This window comes from Mus caroli, chromosome 5 (genome assembly GCF_900094665.2).
Source record: "Mus caroli chromosome 5, CAROLI_EIJ_v1.1, whole genome shotgun sequence".
Taxonomy (NCBI): Eukaryota; Metazoa; Chordata; class Mammalia; order Rodentia; family Muridae; genus Mus; species Mus caroli.
In genome coordinates, this window is record NC_034574.1 from 107,572,829 (window position 1) to 107,594,825 (window position 21,997).

Sequence of the window (21,997 nt, forward strand, 5' to 3'; positions counted from 1 at the left end):
AGACGCTCGCCTGGAAAGAGAGTTTAAGGGGAGCGAGAACACACATGGATCTCATTTTCCCCCCTCCCGGCAGCTGCTTTTGCTGAGTCTGGTGGGTTTCCACAGCTAATTTCACCAGTTTCGTTCATCTGTAAAATTGCATAAAAGTGACATTTTTGTGCTCATTATAGCATCTGCTGATTTATGGCTGGCAAATGAAGAGCCCGGTCCCTTTTTTGCGGGACTCTCAGAGCGGTGCTAAGTGCCCATGAAATTGCTTGTATAATGTAGTTTAAATCCAATCGCAGAGAAAGATTCCCCCATTGGCCAAAGTGACATTTCCATTCTCCACACCAAGTTTATTTTAGGCTACTTAAGAACAGGGGATGCCCAGAGCAGGGCAGGGGTTGGACATACCTGCTAAGATTGAGAGGTGAAGGAATGCTACCCCTGTCCATGTTGTCACTGTCCCCTTCTGCATCACCCCTGTTCAACACCATCTGTAGCTACCCAGTACCCTGAGCAGTACACTTGCTGACCTGTAAGGCTGGACAGATCCCCCATGCCCAAGTCTGTCGCTGTGCAACTTTGGGATGGGAAGCAGCCCACCCCCCCCAGTTCCACTGAAGTTGCCAGTGTACATACCCTAGCCATGACAGGCACATGTCTCCAACTGTTGGGAGTCCCCAGTGTAGTGAGAAGCTACTCTGGTGTGCACAGGCCCGGAGCTGCCTCTGGTGACCCTGTCTGAGAGAGCTAACTCTGCCTCTGGCCTCCCAAATACAGAGAGCCGTCATTCAGACCAACACTGGACCAAGGCTGTGAGGTCAGGGCTCTGGGAGGACCAGACAGGAGGCCTGTGTCCCTCTCTGGTGAGACTCTGCCCCCAGCCAGAGTTGAACAATATAGATCTCTCCCTCCCCCACTCAAGTTCTGCCTTGTGCACACGGACTGCTAAACCCTCCCAGATACCCGTGAAGGCAGCCTTAGGAGCAACACTGCCCTACTTTACAGATGGTGAAGCCCTTTGCCTAAGTCCCGAAGGAATTACAATATCCTGGCTCTGCTCTGTGCCTCTGGGCCCCTTGGTACACCAAGGTCACCCTGCTGACCCGGAACCAGTATCATCCCCATTCCACAAGTGAGAAAACTGAAGCTTGTGTAAGCAGACGGCTTGCCCAGGACTACACTGCCCACCTAACCATGGTTCCACCCAGATCCCTGTCAGCACCGGTCGTTGGTACAGGTCTTCCTGTATGTATGCCACCCTGACTCCTGCCCATGTCCCCCGGCCTCAGAGGAATCTGTAGGCTAGGCTCTGGTCTAGAATGGCTCAGGGTGTCAGAAGAGATGGTCTTAGGACCAGCAACTCCTCCCCTCCCCCAGTGACAGAGCCAGTTGTGGCCACCTGTAGTAAGTCTCACAATCTAGGATGTCACACCCAGTATTAACAGGGCAGCCACCATGAGCGCCCTGCGTCAGATTCACCTCGCCCCACCAGGGACGCTAGCACAGCTAGTCATTGTTAACTGGGAATGGGTTAGGGCTTAGGGTACTCGGTTGGTAGGGCCTTGCCTAGCGTTGTAAAGCTCCGGGTTGGAATCCGAGCAGTGCATAACAGGGCATTAGGGCACATGCCTGAGAGGGACAGAGGAATCAGCTTCAAGGTCATTCCTGTATAAGCATCAAGTTTGAGAGCAACTTGGGACACACACACAGGTCCCTATCTCAGAGAGGAAAAAAAAAATCGCAAGCTTGCCAGTGGCCAAGGACGGGCGTGCATGTGTGCAGTTTCCTCTCTGAACCTTAGGTTTTGGTCCGGAAGTTGGAAGTGTGGGAAGAACAGGGGAAAAAGTGAGGGAAAGGGACCGACCGGGCAACTCCTAAAGGCTGTGGGGCTCGAGGGGCTGTGGCTGCCCCGTCTCTCACTTGTGCCTCTGTCCCTGCAGGCGAGTCAGTGGCCAGCTCTATGCATTCCTCGCGCTACCCCAGCCCAGCGGAGCTGGATGCCTACGCAGAGAAGGTAGCCAACAGTCCCCTGTCCATCAAGATCTTCCCTACCAACATCCGAGTGCCGCAGCACAAGCACCTGAGCCGCACGGTCAATGGCTATGACACCAGCGGCCAGCGTTACAGCCCCTACCCTCAGCACACCGCGGGCTACCAGGGCCTGCTGGCCATCGTCAAGGCCGCCGTCTCCTCGAGTGCGCATGCGCCAGCCGGCCACCCCAAAAGCGTGCTCAAGAGCGTGGAGGGCAAGCGGACTAAACTGTCGCCGGCCACCGTGCAGGTGGGCATTGCGCCCTACCCAGTACCCAGCACCCTGGGGCCCTTGGCCTACCCGAAGCCACCCGAGGCACCTGCACCACCGCCCAGCCTGCCTGCAGCAGCCACTACCACCTCTGTGATCCCTCTGCCCGGCCAGGGCCTTCCCCTCCCCCCCTCCAACCTACCCTCTATCCATAGCATCCTGTACCAGCTCAACCAGCAATGCCAGGCCCCGGGTGCTGCACCAAGCGCCTGTCAGGGCGTGGCTGTGCCCCACCCCAGTCCAGCTAAGCATGGCCCGGTCCCCAACTTTCCCAACCTGGCTTACTCGGCCACAGCCGGTCTGCCAGACTGCCGGAAGGGCACAGAACTGAGCCAGGGAGCCACCCCAGCCCTGACACTGGCTGGGGCCACCAAACCTGCAGGGTATGCAGAAGGTGGCCTGGATTACCTGCTGTGGCCACAGAAGCCACCCCCACCCCCACCCCAGCCACTGCGGGCCTACAGTAGCAGCACGGTAGCCGGCAAGTCCCAGTCCCCAGAGACTTGTGGCGGGAGGGCCTTTGAAAGGGCCAACGGGTCGCCCCACAACTGCGGCATGGGGCTGCCCGGCAGCTTCACCGTGGGCCAGTACTTCGCTGCCCCTTGGAACAGTGTTCTGGTGACACCTACCAGTGACTGCTACAATCCAGCAGCTGCTGCCATAGTGACAGAGCTGGCACCAGGAGCCGCCCGGGAGCTAGCCGGGCCTCCTGGAGACGCACTCTCCGGCCTGACCAGCAAGAGTGTGTGTAACACAGCGGTGCTGAGCAGCAGCCTCCAGTCGCTGGAGTATCTCATCAATGACATCCGGCCACCCTGCATCAAGGAACAGATGCTGGGTAAGGGTTATGAGACGGTGGCTGTGCCCCGGCTGCTGGACCACCAGCACGCCCACATCCGCCTACCTGTCTACAGATAAGGTCTGCCCTGCGGACACACGGACAGGGTGCTGGGGGTTGGCAGGCCATAGCACAGGGCGGGAAGCTAGCAGGGCGCCCCGCCCGCCCGCCCTGTGTCCACGGGGAAGCCAGGCTGGTTACCTCCTCACTTCAGTGGGCAGGCGGGTTGACCTCACACACCAGGGCTTCTTTCTCCTCCCGCTTGCTGCCCCAGGCAGCAGGGAGGGTCCCAGGCTGGCCGCGAGGCTCTTTCATCTTTCATCCAGGCAGGGAAAGAGGACCTTCTGCCAACAAGAAGTTCCTTCTGGGTTTCCAGCAGAGGGCGCTCCAGTCATCCCGTGTCATACACGGGGTCTCTATCCACAATCTCCCAGTCCCTAGGTCCAAAGTGCCCCACCCCCCACCAACTAATCCAGGTGAAGACCGCCCTGACTCCACACTCCCAGAGGCCTCAGGACTACCAGCCCCCCCCATGCCCCCGTTCCTGCTGACTCTCCCCCTACCCACCCACCCTCCCTTCTAGGAATCACGCCCAACCTACCCGGTACGCCCCAGACCAACCTCTTCTCCATCCCTACAGTACATCTCACAGGGCTGCTGGGAACAGTTGGTGCGTTGCACAAGGGCACCTTGCCCAAGGAGACTCCACACACATCCTAGATTTGTGTATTTATTACAGTTGTCTGCATTTCAAGGAAGGGACACTATCTTCCTATTCGCACAAAGATGTCACGGGGGGGCTAACAAGAGACCTGTAAATTCAGGCTCCATTCACAAGGACGGTCTTGCCTTCTTCTTCGCATCTCGGGGTCTCCTGGGGACCAGTGGGAGGGTGACCTGGCTGTAACTGGAATACCCAACCCAGCTCCCGTTCTGCATCCCCCCTCCTCCCCGTGCCACCGCACTGCTGGGGGAGAGGGGGGGAGAGAAGCCCAGGAAGTCCTCAAGGCCTGCAGTCCCCTGGCCCTGCAGCCCCAGGCGCTCCGGAAAGCGGTACTGTATCTCGCCAAGGCCTGTCTGAGCACTAAGTGCATTTACAAAGCTCTGAGAATGTTTTTTTTTTATACTAAAATTGACCATTATATTCTACTGTGAGAAGTGCAGTCGGTCTGCACTATATTGTTTTAAAAACGAAGAGAAAGAAAAAAAAACGGAAAACAGATGGTGTCTCAGCTGTAAGGCTGTTTTCTCGCTCGCTCACTCGCTGGCTTCCCCCACCTCAGGGATCCATGGGAGGGCGCCCCAGGGAGCCCTGTGGGGACAGAGTGGGGTGGCATGCAGGGTGTGCTATGCCCAACTTATTACAAAGCTCTTCAAGATGAATGCTATCCCGTGTCTATGTATCAGACTCACAGGCTGGTGGCCTGTGGTCCATCCACAGGGGCAAAATCAATCCTGAGCCCGAGCCCTGGTAGCTCGTTTCAGTGCTGAGGTAGCTCTGAGAACTCCCCATTGGAAGTCCATCCCTAGGTCCTGTTTGCCATCCTCCCAGATTAAATGGTTGCAGTGTAGCTGAGAACAGGCTAGCCATCGCCCTGGCCAGCATGGATTATGCAGGCTGACACCTGGCATATACCCATACCCTGCCAGTCCTGTTATTGGAACATGTCATTCACTAGGGACCAGTCATACCTCCTAGAGACTCACAACACCCTTGTAAGGTAGGAAGTCAGCCTGAGGTTACGCTCCAGTGGGCCAGGTACCCACAAGAAGAAAGCCAAGAGGACTACCTGTCCTGCCACCTGCAGGGGTCAGAGGGCCCTGCAGAATGGCAGCCTGGAAGAGGAGGTCCCCCTCCCCCAGCACAAGGGCTTCCTTCTCCCCAGCTCCTCCCCAGTCCAAGAGCCTGGCGGACCTCTGTGCTGGGAAAATTCGGAATTTTCAATCTGAGGCAACTCCCCTGCCCCACACAGAACCCTGGCCAGAGACAACACTGCTCACTCCAGCCAGGACTCCCAAGGCAGTCAGGCCCTCGGCTGGGGCCACAGACTCCTGCAGCCTTGTAGCCAGCCACCCATGGTCTGTTCAGGAAGTCGAGACTCGGTACCCATATGTGGGCAGGACCAGGCTTTTCTGTGGGACGTTCATGAGCCTGGGCTACCCCATGGGGTATGGGAGACCCGGGTGAAGTCATAGTAGAGGATCAGCAGGTGACATAGTGACCTTGGCCCTATCAGGTGAGGGATAGAGATCACACTCATATTTCCCAGAGCGAAGACAGGACCCAAGGAAAATAATGGCACCACCACACTGCCTAAAACCAAAGCCAGTGGGACACTCATAGCCACGGCAGGCAGAGCAGGCAGACGGACAGGGTCTGAGGCCCCATGGCTACACCGAGCTGCCCTGAAGTATGCGTTTCTCGACTGCAGTCAAAACCAGGGCATCAGTGGCACCGGGAGTGGTGCTAGGGGGCAGACCACCCTGCTATCTGCAGCGGCGGGGGTGTGTGTGTCTGAGTTCAGAGCAATCTGCCCTGTGGCTGGGTTCCTTCTTCCTGGGCCTCGGTTTCCCCTCTGGGAGCCGAGATGGATGACCTGAAGAACATTCTAGATGCTATGGCACTGGCCCATGCTTTCACCATGACCCTTGTCACAAGGGTCATGATCAGACAGGACAGCCTCGGGACACGTAAGGTCACCAACCTTAGAAGGTCACCAACCTTACAAAGCGACCCACCCACAGTCAAAGGCTCAGAGTGCTCTGCCCAGGTGAAGCGCTGGAACTGCGGAAGCCCTCCCATGCCCTCTGCACTCCTAGCTGCTCTGTGTGGCGGGAGGCAACACACAGGCTGTGGGCTGTATTTGCCTTCAGAACTAAGGGCTGGCCAGCATGGTTGGGGCTGGATGCTGGGCAGCCAGACCGTCTCCTCCACCCTCCTACCACAGCTGTGGCTGTCTCTGTTCTACACGCCAAGAGCGTTCTCCCTGGAGCTATCTTGGGCTTCCATGTCTCCAGGCTGAGCAGGTGGGCAGGCACTTGGTACCAACCACATCCATGGCTATATCAGTAGAGCCACCAAGGGGCGACTTCTGCATCTTACTAGATCAGGACAGCCAGAGTCTGAGAACCACCGGGACAAACACCAGCTCACAGGACAGAGACCTTAGGTTCCACCCCCAGCCCCTGGCCAAAAAACGAGAAACTGCACCCTAGAGACACAGACCACACTGGCATATTAAAGGCTCTGACGAGTCCTTTAGCTTAGCCCACTATTCTGTCAACATCTGAACTTAAGGGTTTTGTTTTGTTTTCTATTAAAGTCCCAGGGAATGGAGGGCTCAGGAGACCCCTCTGGGCTGCAGTAGAGGAAGGAGTACCGTACTCCTGGGCCTCGGTTTCCCCAGTTGTAACACAGTATAATGTGCTGTGGAGGAGGAAAGATTTGAATCCAACCGTGGTCAGGAGTCGCGACCTCGTCGTATAACTTTGCCGCATCCTATCAGGAAGGGAGGACAGTGCGGCAGGATGACCCCTCTGAACGCCCATCCGTTTGAGGCGGGAGGGAGCTCATTGCATAGCCTGGCCTTGAACTCATCCTTCCTGAGAGGCCAAGTCCTGAGATCACAGGTATGTCCTAGCACACCCAGGTGAAAACGATTTTGAAGAGAAACCTGAGGCCCAAGGAGGGAAGACAGCTTGCCTGTTGATCGCAAGGAATTTGATCCTAAACCATCCAGAAACGAGGCCACCTTCTCACAGAACACAGGCTACTCCCAAGTCCAGGGTTCCAAGTGTCCCTTAGGCCTTTTCTGAGAGGCCCCAGGTATGACCACAGCTGACCCCAATTATGGCCACCTGGGAAAGTTAGTGCACCTGTTCGACACCTTCACAGAGGCACGAGAGTCTAAATTTAAAAAATTAAAATCCTTGTGGGGCTCAGTATGGCACTTGCTTACAAGCTCTGGGTCGCCCACCACCACCAAACTCCCAAGAAGCTACTAGAAGTGAACCTGGTAATAAGACAGGAATCAGGTTTGAGTCCTGCCTCTGCCACGTTCTCACTGCGTACCCTAGAGTGGTTTCCATTATTTGGTCTCACCGCTTTCTCTGTAAAATGGAGTTAAGTCCCGTGCTTCCTACCTACATGGTGAGTGACAGACACCTTGGCTTCACTCACTAAGATCAGAAAATGCAGCCTCTCAAATCATGAGACACCTTAAGGGCAGGGTAGCCCAAGGGTTAGCTGAGTCATAAGGGGCTCAGTGGTGTCATCGTGGGCCTTATACGCTTTTAGTCATCGTCTTAGTCTCTTATCTGTTGCTGCGAAGAGACACCATGACCACAGCATTATAAAGGAGAGCATTTAGCCGGGAGGCTGGCTTACAGTTTCCGAGGCTTTGACCATTATCATCATGACAGGGAGCTTGGTGCTGGAGAAGTAGTGGAGAGCTACGTCCTGATCCGCAGGCAGAGAAAGAGCAAGGCTGCGCCTAACATAGGCTCTAGAAACCCCAGAGCCCACCAGCCAGTGATACACTTCCTCCAACAAGGCCACAGCCACTCAAGTAAGACCACACCTACTCTAACGAGGCCACACCCACTCAAGCAAGGTCACACCCCAAGCAAGACCACGCCCACTCTAACAAGGCCATACCTACTCTAGTGAGGTCACATCCCCAAGCAAGACCACACCTACTCTAACAAGGCCACACCGCTCCCAGCCTGGCCTAGCCACACACCCCCTTAGCTCTGCAGTCCCTGGGGTGTGGGTCTCCCCTGGCCACAGTTCTCCCATCTTCTTACCTCCCACCCATCCTTTTGTGAGATCCCCAGACCTCATTGCCCCCAGGGACCCCAGGGTCCTCAAAAATAAAAAGGTTAGGAGGTATCCAGCTCTCAAGGACATGCTTTGGGGGACCAGGGTAGAGGTAAAGGCACAGAAGGCAACTTGACGGCTCACCCACAGGAGCCACAGACACGGCATGGAGGTCACATTATTCGCTTTAAACGGTGGTGACGACCCTGAGAGGTAACTGTTCAGTTGAGACCACGGAGCTCTGGCGAAGGTCTCTTGACCAAACCCCTCTGCTTTGGTGGCCAATGTATCCATTATTTTCCAGAAATCTTTAAACCATGGGGGAGAGTGTTCGTCACACGTACTGCACACACGCGCATCCCGAATGACTCCCTCCAGGAAAGAAGACAGAGGTCCCTGAAAGGAAAGGGCTCCAAGAGAGCACCTGGAGCCACGGGGGTGGGATCCCTGGAGCCACGGGGGTGGGATCCCCCGAGTGGCAGCTAATAGGGTCCCCGTGCAGAAGCAACCTGGGGAGGCAGAGGCCATGAGCACACAGTGCTGGGTTCAGATCTCACCTTCACCGCTGGTGGCCCTGGAGAGGGTCCTGGCATCTATCTAGGATGCTATTGAGTCCTGGTTCGGGGCTTGGCTGGGTTCTGTATCCAGTAACTATAGCTGACTGCACCATTTAAAACCAAACCAAGGAGCTAAAGAGATGGCTCAGTGCTTAAGAGCACGGGCTGCCCTTTCAGAGGATGTGGGTTCGATTCCCGCATCCACGCGCCTCACCACCATCTGTAACTCCTGTTGCAGACCCTCTTCTGGCACTGTAGGGACAACAATGATAAAAATAAATCCCTTTTAAAAAAGAGAGAACTCAGCAGTATCTAAACTCGCTCATTCCGCAGGCATCTGTGGGGTTTTTATTTATTATTATTTTTTTTGGTGATTTTATTTTTATTTTTTTGGTGAGCGCTGCAAAGTTGCCCCGGGCCACGTGACTGTTCATCAGCCTGTCACTCATCCTTGCCTTAAGGCCGGCCAGGAAGATCGGTTCACACCCCATTGGCCAACACACGTCACATGGTTAAGCTCAGGTGTTGGAAATTATGCTCTGCTTGTAAGCAAGCTGCGTGGACTAGCAGTGGGGCGTGATGTCACACACCTGCTCTACCTGCCCGTGGGAGGTGGAGGCAGGATTGAGAGTTCAAGGCCAGCCCCGGATACGGGGCAGAAATAAAATATAAAAATAAAGGGAGAGGCTGTGGTGCCACCTAGCATAGGCTAACTTTCCCGTGGTGGTGGAGGTGGCTGGTCCTGCCTTGGGGGATGTGTAGCCAAAAACCAGGTCTGACCAATGAGAGAGCATTCTGCTTCCCCTGCTCACAGAGAGTTGGGGAGTGGTCCTGAGCTGCCCAGTAAGAGACAGTCTTGGGTAGATCAAGTTGCCAACCTCGTGGGCCAGTACTGGGAAATCCTGACTGGGGCAAACCCCACGCATAATCAGCAGCTGCTGAGGCACAGAAGAAGCTGAAGCTGCCTGGATCCAGCCATACCTGAAGCCAGACCCGCGTGGTCATTTTCAGCCATATGGGCCACTCTCTGCGCTGGGAAGCTGAGTTAGGGCGCTGGTTTGCCAGCCCGAGCTACAGAACAAGTTTGAAGCTGATCCGGTCAGCCCGGCAGGACTCAATCACCAATTCATACGCATACATCGTGTCACATACAACGGAGAAAGTATGTTTACTAACTTGGGGGAAGTATTAGGGCTACCTACCAGCTTAGGCTAGAGATATGGCTCAACGTTACCTCTAAGGCTGACGGTCTGAGTTCAATCTTCAGTATCCACATAGTAAAGGGGGAACTGATTGCCTTATGACGTCATGGTATGCGTGTCCCACCTCCCACCCACCCCCACACACAAAATAATTTTTATTTAAAAAGGGCTGGAGAGATGGCTCAGCGATCCTAGATTCACACACGAAGTCAGCTTGTGCAGTCTGTTAACGCCAGTTCCAAGGGATCTGCGCCCTCTCCTGGCTTCTGCAGGAACTGCATGCTCATGGTAACAAACGTGAAGGCAAAACACCCGTACATAATAAATATATATACTAAGGATACCAACTTTATAAGACTCCCCGAAAGATTTAAATGGAGTGACACAGAATCCCAAAGGGGTCTGTTAGCAAAGGTGGGATTGTACCACCTATGAGAAACCCTAGAGACCCCTGCAGAGAGGGCACTGGAACCCTGGAGACGCAAGAGTACACGAAACTGGGGTGTCCACACAGGCTTGCTCCTGAGCAAACACCCCTGCGCTTTGTTCCAAGCACCGAAAGGGTGGGGTGTGACTCGATGGCAGAGGGCTTGCTTAGCGTGCTTGAGACCCTAGATTCCACCCCAGCACCTCAACACTAGAAAGCGGCATGAGCCTCCGGCTGGGAACAGCAGATCTACATAAACTATGATTTATGGATTATGACGTCGCTTTGTGTCGTTGTGACGTCACTGCCCGACCGTGTCATCACAGGCCGTCGTTGTTTGCGTATTCCAAGTGAAACACCTAATTCTCAGAGCGACGCATGCAATACCACAGAGGGTGGGAGCTTTGGCTCTCTCGTTTTCACCCCGCAAAAATAGTGTCCCACAGATCACTAGCTCAAGGGGGAAAAAAGGCGAAATTAACAGAATAGCCCCAACCCAGGCGGATCACTTTCACACCATTGTGGAAATCCGAAAATTTTAAGCAGAATCATCCCAAGTTGGGGGACTGTGCTCAGGCAAACTGGCATTTGTAAGCTGTGGGACCAGGTGTGGTGTCTGTCATGTTCTAACCCTTAGGACACTTCAGTCTGGCAGGCACGGACCCCGGGATCCAGTTCAGGGACAGCATGGGAGAATCCTTGGCTGCTGGAGGGAGGGGCTGGAGGAACCAGGGTGCTTCAGCTGGGAGAAGGGAGGGTTCTCATCAAGGGTGGGCTGTAAAACTTTGCTGGGTGGTTTTTTCTGTTTATAAAGGGTCTCATGCAGCCCAGGATTGCCTTGAACTCATTATATAAACTGTGGGGTTTTGAGACAAACCTCTTTTGATTGTCTCACTATGCAGACCAGGTTGGCCTTGAACTCACAGAGCTCCGTCAGACCCTGCCTCTGAGGCTTGTGCCACCATGCCTAGCTAAAGGAAAAAAAGAAAAAGAAAAGAAAAAGAAAAAAGAAGCCAGGCAGTGGTGGCATACGCCTTTAATCCCAGCACTTGGGAGGCAGAGGCAGGTGGAGTTCTGAGTTCAAGGCCAGCCTGGTCTATAGAGTGAGTTCCAGGACATCCAGGGCTACACAGAGAAACTGTCTCAAAAAAAAAAAATCCTTTAAAGTCTCCTAAATGAAACATAGCCTTTCTTGGTGGCATTGCTGAAGGTCCTCTGCGGGGGTGGGGGGTTGGGTGGGGGGAATAGGACCATTACATATACTGCAGCCTCTCTGGTCAGAGAGCTATGCTGCTTTGATCCACTAGGGGTCACTATCTCCCTGTTGCCCTCTCCCACTTAGGTCGATTACTGCTTCCTGTCCGCTGATAGGCTGAAGTGTAAGACACAATCTTGGCCAATATTTCGAGAACACAGGCTAGGCTGACGGGGTCTGCGGGTGGGAGACGGAGGAAGAGGCATCCCATTCTGTCCTCTGGAGGCACCTGGATCTGGGCATGTTGTGTCCCTGCCGGAAGCCAGTGGGGTGTGGCCTGCACACCCTGGAGGGCCTCACCTGGTTAAATGAATCAGAACCCTGGAATTCTCTGCATCAGTGCCCTGATTTTTAGATTTCCTGACATCTGGGATGATGAACACTAAGTCTTTTGTGGACTGGCTATCTGAACCACGTGAATGTATATGGCCACTTCAGCCATGGTTCTGTCTCTCTGGGGAATCCCGAGGTGTTACTGTATCTTCATTTCCTTTAGTGGCCAGATTATATTCCATCATATAGACATACCTCTTTATCTGTTCAGCCCTAAGCCAGGGAAACGGAGGCCTTGACCATGACCCAAGGACTCTGAAAACTCTGGAGGCAAGGCTAGAGCCCAGTTCTCTGCTCTGAAAGTAGAGCCTTCTGGAACTTTCTCCCACATATTCTTCACTGTTCCAAATCGGGGTGGGGGCACCCAAGATGGACAGGGCCCCTCCCTGTGTCTCCAGCACCCACCTTCAGGGAATAGCCAGGGGCCACCTTGTCTTCTGGTCACCCAAAGAGAGAGCCCAGAGCCTGGCTTAAGTACGCAGATGTTTCCACATCAGCCAGAGTCAAGGAAGGATGATGGTGACTTCTGAGAACGCTGACTGGGCTGCCCTTTGGCTGCCTCTCTGGGGGGGGGGGTGGACAGTGGCCAAAGGGCACCCTGGGGAGCCTAGGCTGTTAGCCCCCGGGTGCCTACAGGCAGAGGGGAGTGAGGTCCTCAGGATGGTAAAGTCCTGGCTTCCTCCCCACACAGTGGCTATCACTGGTTCCCTGCCACCGTCTATCCTTCTGACAAGGACAGAGAGGCTCAGAGGGGTAAGAGGTCACATGCCACTTCCCAGCACAAGCCACCATGGCCAATGCTTAGGAAGAGGGGGGAAAGCCAGTCTGTGTGGGGCCCTGGGTTCTGTCCACTGCAGTTGCCTCTCAGACATCATTGCTCCCTGTGGCTGCTTGGGAGAGGATGGGAGGCACTTGCCTGAGCTGGGGGGTCACGGGACATCGGCCAGCTACAGACTCCTCTGTAGACAGGCTGCAGGTGTACAGGGACCTCGCTTTGCGCCAAGAGAGCAGAGTGTCCCGCCAGCACTGCCCAATGCTTCTCTGTCACTAGAATCACTGTGCCTATCAGTGTCCCTCGTCCCTGACGAGCACTGTGACTCCACAGAGAGTCACACTCCTCTCTGCCTCCCACAGCACTACTCCATCCCTATCCACCTCACAAACACCACCTTCACCAGCATCCCACTCTCCCCCACCTCCACCAGCATCCCACCCTCCACCCCCATCAGTTCTGCTACTTTCCACCGGGATCACACCCTCTACATCCACCACTTTCACCGTGACCACGCCCACCACCAGCCTTTTCCCTGCCGCCCACACCCGGGTGCCGATTCTCATTCACAGAATTGTACAGGTGCCCCCCCCCACTCTGTCCCCACTTCCGACCTCACCCTCACTGTGTCCACCGAGAATAAACAAATATTTATTGAGCACCAGCGGCCCCGATCTCTACAAAGTATAGAAGACCCACACTAGCCAGGGCTGCAGCAGGTCAGATATGCGGCAGGTCGGAGCTGCAGCGTCCCTGCACGAGCTTCAGCCCTGGCCAGGTTCCAGCTGCGGGTGGACTCCTGCCACCCCATTTTCCTGAGGAGAGCAATAAATAATGCACAAGAGGGACGGGGGCCTGAGCCCTTCGAGGAGAGGGGCCTTGAGCTGGCTTAGGTGACTCCATGGGAGCGAGCGAGACAGGTAGCCAGGAGCCCCGCCCCCCATGTGGGGAGTAGAGCTGAAGGCAAAAGTCTTGGCGGGACCAGAGGGTCCTGGGGCCTCCACAGAGGCCCTCACCTCCGAGGTCTCATGCGGGTGTGGGAAGACACCGGACAAATGCCGAAATGTAGGTGGGAGCAAAGGCCAAGCCTGGGCTATCTGTCCGAGCTCTGGCACAGCCCCTACAGCGGGGCATCATCCGTCCTCCACTTGGGAGCGTAGCCCTGCTGGTGGCCGTCACAGTTGGGGTTCCCTAGGTTATCCAGGGGTACCACCACTTCATCTGCGCTTGAGTTCTTGTTCAGCTCCACTACGCGGGGCACCACCGAGGACCAGCGATCTGGACAATGAAAATACAGAGGGGGGAGGGGGAGGGTTAACGGACTATGCAAGCATTGAGCACCACTGCATACTGGGTAAGTCACGGAGAGAAGTATTTAGAGGGTATTATGCGCGCTTTACGGAGGTGAAAATGGATTCAGAGAAGTCAAGATGCCTGCCCTGGTGTACACAGGGAAGAGCAGAGATTGAAGGCCCTGTCAGAATGCCCGGGGGTGGGGGTGGAGGTGGGGGTGGAACGCGTTTACCTCCACGTCTCCCCTTAATAAAAAATAAAACAAACAAAACCAGAAAGGAAAGCCGGGCAGTGGTTCCTCCCAACACTTGGGAGGCAGAGGCAGGTGGATTTCTGAGTTCGAGGCCAGCCTAGTCTACAGAGTGAATTCCAGGACAGCCAGGGATACACAAAGAAACCCTGTCTCGGAGAAACAAAAACAAAACAACAACAACAACAAAACACAAACAACAAACCAGAAAGGACTTTTACCCCACGGGGCTGCCTAGAATCTCTCCTGTCAGGCAGCCCCGTCATCCAGCATCATGAAACAGGGAGGGTTGGGGTGGGATCTGCCCTGTGCAGCGGGGGTGGGAATCCACTGGTGACCCCGCCCACCCTCCCATTCTCTGGACAGAACTGCTCAGAACAGCCCCCACCCCCCACCCCGCTCTCAATATCATGCTCACCCCTGCGGAGGCGCAGTAGGGACAGCCCCGGGTCTCTGGTCCCCCATCCCACCCCTGCTCTCAGTGCCACGCTCACCCCTACGAAGGCGACCCACGGTGTGGGAGAAGCCATAGTACTGGTAGATTTCGCTCTTGCCAGGGTCCTCGTTAATGATGCCCAAGTTCTGGTTCCAGTGAGACCAGTTCACCTCGTCCACCCTGGCAGAGAGAAGCAGAGTGGGGTTTTTTTTTTTGAGGGGGGGGGTGGTGGCTTGCCACACTGCTTCCTGCCCCATCCCTAGGTCATCTCTCTAAGTCAGCATTTCCCAGCATGCCCTCCTCACAGAACCAGATCTCCCCTCCAATCACTTTCTACAACCCCACTAACTGTTTTCCCTGCGCTTGGCAACTCTCATCGCTCCCCCCCCCCCCCCGGCTTCTCTGTGCTCATGCGCAATAGCTCCCTTTTCCTTGCTTCTGTGACCTACTGATGCTTTGGGCATCTTCTATCAATGAAACCATAAGATATGTGCCCTTTCACGGCTGGCTTCTATCATTTAGCCTTTTTTAAAAGTCCACCCACACTGTAGCAAGGATAAGAACTTTATTCTTTTTAACGGCCAAATCATATTCCATTGTATGGATATACCAGTCTGTCTCTCCATTCCTTGATGGATACATTCCTTGGTACCGGTTTCTCTTTTTATTAGGACATCCGTAAAGTCTGGTGATAGTCTCGTAGGATAGATTTGTGCGTTTTAACGTTATTTTGTTGTTGTTCTTTTTCATGCAACTTCTATTTGTCGAGCAACTGCATATTGGTTGTACTGAGCAAGGGAGATGCATTTGCTGTTATCATTTCACTGATGAGGTAAACCCGGGTCACAGGTATCCGGGTTTGCGGGGCTTCTTTTCTGAAGGTTACGAGACACTGGTAATACAGCGTCAGACTAGACTAGAGGGGGTGCTGTTACCACCCCATTCCACAGATGAGCAAAGCCACTGGACCTGTCTCTCAGGGGCGCACTATACTCTGCTTTGGCTGTAAGCCCTTGGCAAGGAATAGTTTGCCTTCTGACAAAAAAAAAAAAAAAAAAAATCGGGGGAGGACTTCGAATGTGGGTGACTGCACATGAGTTAGGGAGTCCCAAGCCCTCAAACTGATGATCCTTTGGTCCCCTCATCTCATCCTCAATACCTCACCTCCCCATAGGCGGCAGACAGAGGGTGATGCTCTGAAATAGCCCGCTCCATCTCTGCCAGGCTCCGTGGAGCCTCTAGGCATCCCAATATCCTAACATGTATAGATGCCAGCTTGAAAGTTCTAGATGCCCCAGGAGGCGGGGCCATCATTGTGCCCAGTTCACAGCTGAAGGGACTGAGGCTGAGAGACTTGCCCAGGACCACGCAGAATCTTGGCTGGGTTGTGCTGAGACACGCATGGCAGGAAGCTCGTCTTCCCTGGAGCCCGTGGCTCCCGACCTCACCTGAAGCACCACCTGCGGTCTGGAGTGCCATCTGAGCTCTTGCCCACAGTCACCATCTCTCCGGAGCGGAATGCCTTCCTCAGGAACACAGGGAAGGAACGCTCGATGTCCAGGATGGTGGTGGCCCACTGCCAGGGGGAAGGTCATAGGTGCTAAGTTTCCCAGCAGGCACCTGGGTCACATCAACCACGGGCCAAATAAACTCCCTTTTTCCGTTAAGACAGGATCTCACATAGCCCAGGCTAGCCTCGAACTCCCTGCGTGGCTAAGGCTCTCCTGCCTTCACCTTCCACGTGCTGGTGTGTATGGATGCACTGCCGTGGTCTTTAAACACTGGTCCTTATGAATGCTGAGCTAGGTGGGCAGAGAATCAGCCAGGAGCTGGAATTTGAAAGGGGCGGGGGGAGGGTCCCTCCACTTTTTTACACTAAAAAATTTGAAAACAGGGTGTTTCTGGGGAGACTGGGGCCCAGAGAAGTAGCAATGTGTGAAAGCTATGAGCAAACCAGAGAGTGGGGGTAACCTTGGGGTGGACATGCACAGTTAATTTCCAGGTGTGTGGATGCACACGGCCCTGGAGTATGTCACCCAGAATCTCAACTGCGTTCTCCATCTCTGAGTGGTGGGCCAGGAACTTCACTGAACAGGTAAAATCCACCCCCAGGAGAATACTGACAGCCGCCACAAGGGGGCACCAAAACGTTTGTTCAGGTGGAGGGGGATGCAAGCACGGCAAGTCCATCTTGTTTGGCTTTGGGTCTTGTGTACTGTCTGTACACCAAGCCAGCTGGCCTGCCTTCAGGATTCTCCTGTCCCAGCCTCCCCTCCTGCCATAGAAGCTAGGAGTATAGAGATCATATAAAATATAGAGACATGAGTTCCCACAAATGGTTTCAGACACGAGCTTTACAAAATGGTTTGGGGGATCCAAACTCAGGCCCTTTCGCGTGCTGCGTGGCAAGCGCTTCACCCACTGAAGCTCCAGCCCCTCGTCTCATTTCTGAATCAAGATGGCGCATCGGCTCAGCACAAAAACTCATTAAAACGCCCCTGCTGCCTGCTGTGGTTTGAATGTATCCCTAAAAGTTTCTGAGGTCCTGTGTGTTGTCTGGGTTTGAAGTGTGAGGCATTCGTTATAGTCAAGATTAAGATTAGAGGATGCCAGCTTCCCAGCCCCCAAAACCATAAGCCAAATGAATCTTCACTCTCACTCCTTCAACCCTTTGGAGACAGGATTTTTCTGTGCAACCGTCCTGGCTGCCCTGGAACTCTCTCTCTGTAGACCAGGCTGGCCTCGAACTCAGAGATCCACCTGCCTTTGGCTCCCAAGTGCTGGGATCAAAGGCATGTGCCACCACCGCCCTATATCCTCATTTCTTTTTAATAAATGGCCCTACTTCAGGGATTTATGTTACAGTGGCTCGAAACAGAAGCAGACTCTCTGAGCATGCTCAGTGCTGACAGAGCGCGCGATCATGCTGAATGGAGCCAGCGGGATCCCGTGAGCTGCACCACAGATGAAATGGGGGAGAACGGAACGGGGGAAGGGTGGACAAAGCAATTATAAGGCGCAGGCAGCGGCCTCACCTGCCTGGGGCATGCATGGAAGGTGGAGGAACGCTCAGGCCAGCCTCACCTGCAACTTCCAGATGTGCTTGCTCTCCTTGGACACCTGGCCCACGGTCTCGCCCATGAGGGCAATGAGCATGTTCAACAGGAGCACGAAGGTGAGGATGATGTAGGTGACCAGCAGGAGGATGAAGACCACGGGGTACTTGGCGCTGCTCAGCATCTCCAGGTCACCCATGCCGATGGTGAGCTTGAAGAGGTCCAGGAGGAAGGCGCTGAAGGTCTCGCTGTCGCGGCACGCAGGATACGTGGGCACCGTGCAGTTGCTCTGGTCCTCGTCACAGACCTTCATGTTGGTGCACGGATTCAGCAGGGTGACCAGGGCTGCGGGAGGGGCAGGGGAGGCTGAGAGGTGCTACCCCACTAGATGGGGATGAGGGGGTACAGCACTGGCCTCTGTCAGCCAGCAGGAATCCAAGCCAGCAAGCACACACAGACCCTCAGGGTGCCTCCGCTCTCCCCAAACTCTCTGGATTTTTCAGAATGGAGTCTAGAGCTACCCAGCCTTCGTAATGTTCTCTCAGGGCACATGTGGCACCTTCAAGTGACAGGTGGGTGGGTGTGCTGGCATCCAGTGGATGGAGTCAGGGATGCTGCTATACCCTACAATTTATAGGACAAGGATAGCCACACCCCACCTGTCCCCAGAAGCGCTAACACAGCATTTTACTTGCAGACTCCATGCAGGCTCCTTCCTTCCACACTAGCCAGAGACGCTGGTCCTAAAGGCCCTACCATAAGGGCCCCCATGCCTGTAAACATTCCAAGCTGTTCTTCTCACCATCTTTTCCTGCTAAGCCTGGATGGGAGTTATGGCAGCAACCAGCTACCAGGGGCAGGGGGGAAGGCTGAGGCCCTGCATTCAGCGGGCTGAGGAGGCTACAGTGCCTTCAACTAGAGAGCATGGTGAACACTTTTCAGTTCACACATCATTGCAATCTAATTGCGTAGTGGATGCTCCAACAGTGGGTGTGGAGGACTCTGAGACCTGAGCTACATCCAACAGAAAGATCATTCTGTGATCCATTAGTAATGTCTGCTTTGGGCACAAAAGTGAGTAACAGGAGCACGTTGACCTCATCAGGGTGAGGAGGCTACAGTGCCTTCAATTAGAGAGCATGGTGAACACTTTTTCAATTCACATACCAATGCAATCTAATTGTATAATGGATGCTCAAACACTCTGTGTGGAGGATTCTGAGAACTGAGCTACATCCAACAGGAAGAACATTCTGTGATCCATTAGTAATGTCTGCCTTAGGCACAAAAATGAGTTATAGGAGCATATGTGCTGTGTGTTATATGTGCCTCTGACCAGTGACCTAGTGTATCTGACCTGACCTGTAAGTTTCATTTTCAGTTTGCTTCACGGAAGTAGCTCACATTCCATTTCTGCATTTACTGGCCTAAAACAATGTTTTCATTACATTCACTTATTTGGGTGTGCCTATGTGTGTGAGCACCTACACACCATGGCACACATGTGGGGGGACAAGAGGTCAGATTTCATGAGTCGGGTATCTCCTTCCACTCTGTGAGTCACAGGGATCAAACTCAGGTCATCAGGCTTGACAGCAAGCACGGTTACCCAGAGGCAACTCGCTAGTCTACATTTAGTAGCCTTTGGACACATGTGGCTTTACATGGCTTCTCTGACCTGAGACCGCTCCTCTGCAAAGTAGGACGATGCAGCCTTTTGCTTTGCAGTCTTTCTGGGAGTGGGGAATGGAGCTTGACTGGCCTTGACCCATACCTAGGGATCTCAGGCAGGGATACCCATTGTCCGCAGCCCATGGTGGCTTCCCCTATAGCCCTCGTTCCTGCCATAGCACTCCAGGTCCACGCTCACCTGAGGCATAGCCGATCATGAAGAGCAGGTACACAAGCAGGAAGCGGAAGAGGTCTTTGAAGAGGATCTAATGCCGGAAAGGGGCCTGGTTAGAGGTATCGTGGGGGAAGGGCACACAAAGGTTTCTCAACTCCCCACTCTCCTGTCCCACCTTTCTCTCCAAGCCCCACCCTCAGGTCAGGCCACAGAACAGGCACGCAGAGGCCAGCCCAAACCTTCTGAATCATGATGCTGTAGGTCCCCGTCAGCTTCAACCCGCGCGTGAAGTACAGCGCATTCATCCAGCCCAGGACCAGGGCGAAGACCATCACGGCCAGGTAGGCCTCGATCCCAGCCAGGTAGAGCGCCGCAGAGACAACCACCAGCACAGAGTAGATGAAGCTACCGGGCAGCAGAGAGGGCGAGAGGGCGGAGAGAAGAGGGGATGCTAAGATTATGGATGAGGAGAGAGACGTGTCTGCAAGTCCTCTGGGCCACCAAGGAGTCCCAGTGTCGTCGAGATCCCAGAGGAGAAGAGTGGAGACCCAGCCATCTCAGCGTTCAGTGGATGAAAGAGCTCCATTTCCTGTTCCTTTTTGACAGGGTCTCTCTATTATGTATTGCTGGCTGTCTTGGAACTTGAAATATAGACCAGGCTGGCCTCAAACTCACAGAGATTCTCCTGCCTCTGCCTCCTGAGTGCTGGGATCAAATGCATATGCCACCACCACCTGGCTCCAGACATTGGATCCTAGGCACTACAAGACCCCCAAAGCCACACCTTCTGGACTTTTAAAGAAAGATGCAGAGGACTGAAGAAATGGCTCACTGGTTAAGAGCACACACTGTCCTTGCAGAGGATCTGAGTTTGATTTCTAGCACCTATATCAGGTAGCTCACAACTGCCTTTAACTCCAGGTGATCTGATATCCCAGGACTCCTCGTGAACATACATATGCACAAATAAGTAATAATTAATATAAAAGAAAATGGTAAAAAAAAAGAGTAGGAAAGAAAAAAGAAAAGAAAGATTGATTCAGAGGTCTGTGGAGATTTTGTGGCTAAATCTCATTGTTGGACAAGATGTAGCACACATACATTGATTCCCACATTCTGTGACCTAGGCAGACATCAATAATCGATGGCTGCACTTCTCCCCACTAAACAGAGATAGTATTACAATTCTTAATCGCAAGCAGGCCCTAGCATTCAATCAGTGTAAGAGGTCAAAATTCTTTCTCTCCATGGTATGGATCAACCCCCTAGCAAGCAAGCCTTGGCCCTGCCCAGCTGTTTGATTATGGCTGCCTGGCTGGGTGAAGTCATTCCTGATAGTGTCACCTCTCTTCTCCCCACTACCTGGATGACGTCTTCACCCAGAAGTGTTTGCCCCGAGACTTGTACTCACTAGAGCAACTGGAAGGAGCCATCAACGAAGAGAGAATTCACTCCAGGGCATTTCTTCATGAACAAGTCTTTGATCTGGAACAGAAGAGACGGTGGGAGGAATATTGAGTAAGGAGGAGTTGGGGGAGGACGGAGAAGGGACAGAAAGGAAGGAAGCAGAGTGAAGGAGAGAAAAGAGACCATGGACTGAAGAGCAGAGAATAGAAGTCAGACTGGAGTAGGAAAGGAGCAGGGGAAGATGGGGAGAGGAGGGAGGGGAAGAGGGAGAGCAAGAGGGAGAGGAGGAAGGGGAAGAGGGAGAGCAAGAGGAAGAGGAGGAGGGAGAGCAAGAGGAAGAGGAGGAGGGAGAGCAAGAGGAAGAGGAGGAAGAGGGAGCAGAGGGGGAGGAGGGAGAGGAGAAGGAGGAGGAGGGAGAACTGGGTAAGCAGGTGGCACTGGGACCAAGCACTCACACTGGTAAAGAAGAACAGGACTCCTGTGAAGAGCGTGATGACCTCGCCAGCCAGCCTCAGGTAGTCCACTGTGGTCCGGTAAGGGTAGGGTGGCTGGGGTGGGGGAGGGGAGATCAGATGCAACAGGTCCTCCCCTGCCCCCAACACCAGCTCCCTGCTGCCCCAAACATCTGCGTCCTCAGCAGCTTCCTCTCCTGTCTCCCCCAAAGTCTCATCCAGGCTGAGCCATCTGGGTGCTGGGGCATCTTCCTCCCCACCCCCAAGCTGTCTTCTATCCCGCTGCAGAGGCTGTCCTTGTGCCTGCTCCCCAGTGAGCACTCACCGTGCCCTCCAGTGGCTGATAGTAGGCGGTGAGGGTGAAGATGACCATGGCGCACAGATAGGAGACCACGTTGATGTAGAAGGACACAGCCCCAAACTTACGCCACTTGTCTCTCAACAGTTCGTTAATGGGCTCTACAGCCAGCATCTCATGGCGGTTCTGGGGGAGGTAGGATGTCATGACCACCTTCCCCATGCTGGGGATCCAGGCATGCTCACTGCAGCGTGGCCCCGCCTCCTAAGCCATGCTCCAGCCACACTCTAGGATCCCCAGGGAGCTCAGCACTCAAGGCTCTGCACAATTCCTCCTCAACTAACCCTTAATTCCTATTCAACAGGACCACAGAACAGAAAATTCCTTAAAGAACACCTACTCGGGGCAGCCAAGATGGCTCAGCTGGTAAAGGTGCCCGCTAGGCAAACCTGGGGACCTGAGTTCA

General features: G+C 54.2%; 2 protein-coding genes across 6 annotated transcripts in view; one reads left to right on the forward strand and one right to left on the reverse strand.

The window, feature by feature from the left end:
- The window catches only part of Fam222a (family with sequence similarity 222 member A), a 47,206-nt gene extending 42,855 nt beyond the window's left edge, over positions 1-4,351 (forward strand). The window contains exons 3-4 of one of the 2 annotated variants that reach the window (XM_021162865.2): positions 1,929-3,128; positions 3,455-4,351. In XM_021162865.2, coding sequence (XP_021018524.1) covers positions 1,929-3,128; positions 3,455-3,711 — 1,457 coding nt within the window. In that variant the 3' untranslated portion in view covers positions 3,712-4,351. Of the gene's footprint in view, positions 1-1,928 lie in introns of both variants that reach the window. The other variant, XM_021162866.2, reaches the window with a different exon arrangement.
- Positions 4,352-13,122: 8,771 nt separating this feature from the next.
- The window catches only part of Trpv4 (transient receptor potential cation channel subfamily V member 4), a 36,420-nt gene continuing 27,545 nt past the window's right edge, over positions 13,123-21,997 (reverse strand). For all 4 annotated transcript variants that reach the window (XM_021162133.1, XM_029478038.1, XM_029478040.1 and 1 more), the window contains 9 exons: positions 21,559-21,717; positions 21,237-21,329; positions 20,786-20,859; positions 19,614-19,779; positions 19,399-19,465; positions 17,557-17,873; positions 15,921-16,048; positions 14,531-14,652; positions 13,123-13,771 (listed from right to left, as the gene is read on the reverse strand). In XM_021162133.1, coding sequence (XP_021017792.1) covers positions 13,614-13,771; positions 14,531-14,652; positions 15,921-16,048; positions 17,557-17,873; positions 19,399-19,465; positions 19,614-19,779; positions 20,786-20,859; positions 21,237-21,329; positions 21,559-21,717 — 1,284 coding nt within the window. In that variant the 3' untranslated portion in view covers positions 13,123-13,613. The remainder of the gene's footprint in view (positions 13,772-14,530; positions 14,653-15,920; positions 16,049-17,556; positions 17,874-19,398; positions 19,466-19,613; positions 19,780-20,785; positions 20,860-21,236; positions 21,330-21,558; positions 21,718-21,997) is intronic.